The 2684-nt window shown below is 48.0% G+C and overlaps 1 protein-coding gene across 1 annotated transcript in view; it reads left to right on the plus strand.

Annotated features, from left to right (window-relative positions):
• kiaa1109 (KIAA1109 ortholog) overlaps positions 1-2684 on the plus strand; it is a 70076-nt gene that overhangs the window by 51615 nt on the left and 15777 nt on the right. The window contains 4 exon segments of the mRNA XM_025059126.1: positions 759-889; positions 982-1105; positions 1208-1320; positions 1619-1709. Coding sequence (XP_024914894.1) covers positions 759-889; positions 982-1105; positions 1208-1320; positions 1619-1709 — 459 coding nt within the window.

Here is a 2684-nt window from a genome sequence, read left to right on the forward strand (position 1 = left end):
CCACATGGTCAGTCAGCAGGACCTCTGGTAGAAGAGCCTCACTCATTTACAGACCTACATGTGTGTTGAAGTGGGACACTGGAATCCAGTGGAACTTCACAGTCACTCACTTCTTCAGAGGATACACTCACTGGTTCTTCTCAGATTCCCATCCTTGTGTTCCTGCCACTGTCCACAGAGTCCAGAATGCCAGTTCAGCCCTCGGCTGACCTTAAAGAAGCGCCTGGTGAACCACATCCTGGGCCTCAGTCCCAGGCCCCAGAGTGTTTCTGTCCCAGCCGACTGCTTAACCTATACACCGCCGTGCCTCCGAGCGGGCGGCGCCCGGGCCCAGAGGCCGCTCTCCTGGGCCTGTGTATGTAGAGACGTGCAGAACTTTTCTCTGGGATGAAATTAACAAACGATGTCATCGTGCTGAGCTGTGATTGGTCTTCAAATGAATCCTCGTGATTGAGAATAGTTTTGCTTTGCCTTTGATTTTACTGACCTCCAGTGGTGGGTAAATAAATAGACGTAACAAAATGATCTACCACTAGGGCTGTCTTCACTTCCTTCACTTTGACTGGAGCGGTGTTGTTGCTGGTGGTGGCTTCTCTCCCTGTGTGTTAACAACATGTTGTTACTAAATCATAACTCAATTCACCTGAAATCACAGGTTTGGGAATCTGCCTGGCAACCAATCTTCTAAACAAATGGTTTGGGCTTCTGTCCTGACATTCGCGTCTTTGTGACATAAATGTTTGGGTTTGACTTGACAGGAGACCATTGACCCCAGAAGGCAAATGATGATGGGGAACCAGGTGATGGACGCCAGGGGGAGGAAAGTTTCCAAGAGGGTGGTGGACATCAGAGAGCTGAACGAACAGGCCAAGGTCATCGACGACCTGAAGTGAGCACCGAGTGTCTCCATGATGTAAAGGTCTCCACACACAGAGAGAAGAGCGGGGTTTATCAAACAGCCTTGTCTTTCAATGACCACAGGAAGTTGGGGGCCAGTGAAGGCACCATCAACCAGGAGATTCAGCGGTACCAGCAGTTGGAGTCAGTGGCGGTCAATGACATCAGGAGAGACGTGAGGAAAAAACTGCGCCGCTCTAGTATGAGGGTAAGTAATGTGTACTCCGTACTCTTAGTACCGGTGGTGTGGACTTCCTGTTGTTGACCGGTGTGTGTGTGTGTGTGTGTGTGTGTGTGTGTTCATCTCCAGGCTGCCTCTCTGAAGGACAAGTGGGGTCTGGGCTACAAACCCAGCTACAACCGTTCTAAAAGCATCTCGGCTCCTACAGGCCGTCCTCCTCTGAAGAGGATGGAGAGGCAGAGGTAACGATGTGGGGGGGGGGGGGGGGGAGCAGGCGTCGGGGGGGTCATGACCTCTGTGCAGTAGAACTCAGTGGAAAGAACCATTTCAGATGAGCTTCTGGTTGTCTGTATTTGACCTTTGACATCAGGTGTCCTCAGTAGGTGGACACCTGGACGTCTAGAACTTTCTGACCGTCCGGTTTTATTTTCATGTTTTATTAATGAAAAAAGGAAGGAAAGATTGAAACTTTAATATCTGTCTGTGAATACGATGATGTCATCTGTAGATAATGACGTTCTCATGTTTCTCATTCTCCAGTTCCAGAATAGGTGAAGTGGATGATTTGTCAGACGTCCGTGTTGTAGCGTCCTCTCCTGGACCACGTGTGACCTTCAACATCCAGGACACGGTGAGCTACAGTCCCTGTAGACCCCACCCCGTTGTCTCCCTGATGTCCCCGTCAGTCCTTCAATCTTTATTTGTGTTTCATCATTCTCTAAATGCTGAGCCGCCCGACAGGAAGACGACGATTTCTGTTTTCTGTTTTTTCCTTTTTCAATGAGATCCATTTAACAAAGTGTTTTATTTAATTAAAGATTAAAAATCAGGCTTTGGATTCGACAAATTCACCTGTCAGTCCAGGAGAGATCTTCAAGGTACATGGTCCACGACCAGATGAACTAACTGATCCGTGCTAACCCAGAACAGCTGAGAGGGGTTTGGTTGATGATGATGATGATGATGATTCTCATCATGATTTATTATCAGGCTCAAAGAATGTGTTCTTTAAGCAACTCCAGAGACAAATACAGATGTACTTTAAGACATGAGTACTGGCAGTACGACTGCGAGTACAGATATAGAGTTTATTAATATCATCCATTGCTGTAACTGCAGAAAACCCCGATCAGCTTTTCTGGAAATTGAACTAAGAAACTGCTTTAACAGCTTTGCATGAATGACCTTTGAACTTGAGTCTGTCTTCTGTTGTTTCCTGTTGTCGTCATCAGTTGATGTCATCACTTCCTCTGCTCCATCAATGGTTACAACTCAAATACATAATACATCTCCAATCAAACTATTTCTGGATTCAAATATTTAGTCGACTTTAAACTTCCCGTTGTCTTTTCCCTCTGGACGTTCCTGGGGTTCTCAGAGGTCCTGGTCTTGACCTTCCTGGGGTTCTCGGAGGTCCTGGTCTTGACCTTCCTGGGGTTCTCGGAGGTCCTGGTCTTGACCTTCCTGGGGTTCTTGGAGGTCCTGGTCTTGACCTTCCTGGGGTTCTTGGAGGTCCTGGTCTTGACCTTCCTGGGGTTCTTGGAGGTCCTGGTCTTGACCTTCCTGGGGTTCTTGGAGGTCCTGGTCTTGACCTTCCTGGGGTTCT

The sequence above is a fragment of the Cynoglossus semilaevis genome, chromosome 1, assembly GCF_000523025.1.
Source record: "Cynoglossus semilaevis isolate Cse_v1.0 chromosome 1, Cse_v1.0, whole genome shotgun sequence".
NCBI lineage: Eukaryota > Metazoa > Chordata > Actinopteri > Pleuronectiformes > Cynoglossidae > Cynoglossus > Cynoglossus semilaevis.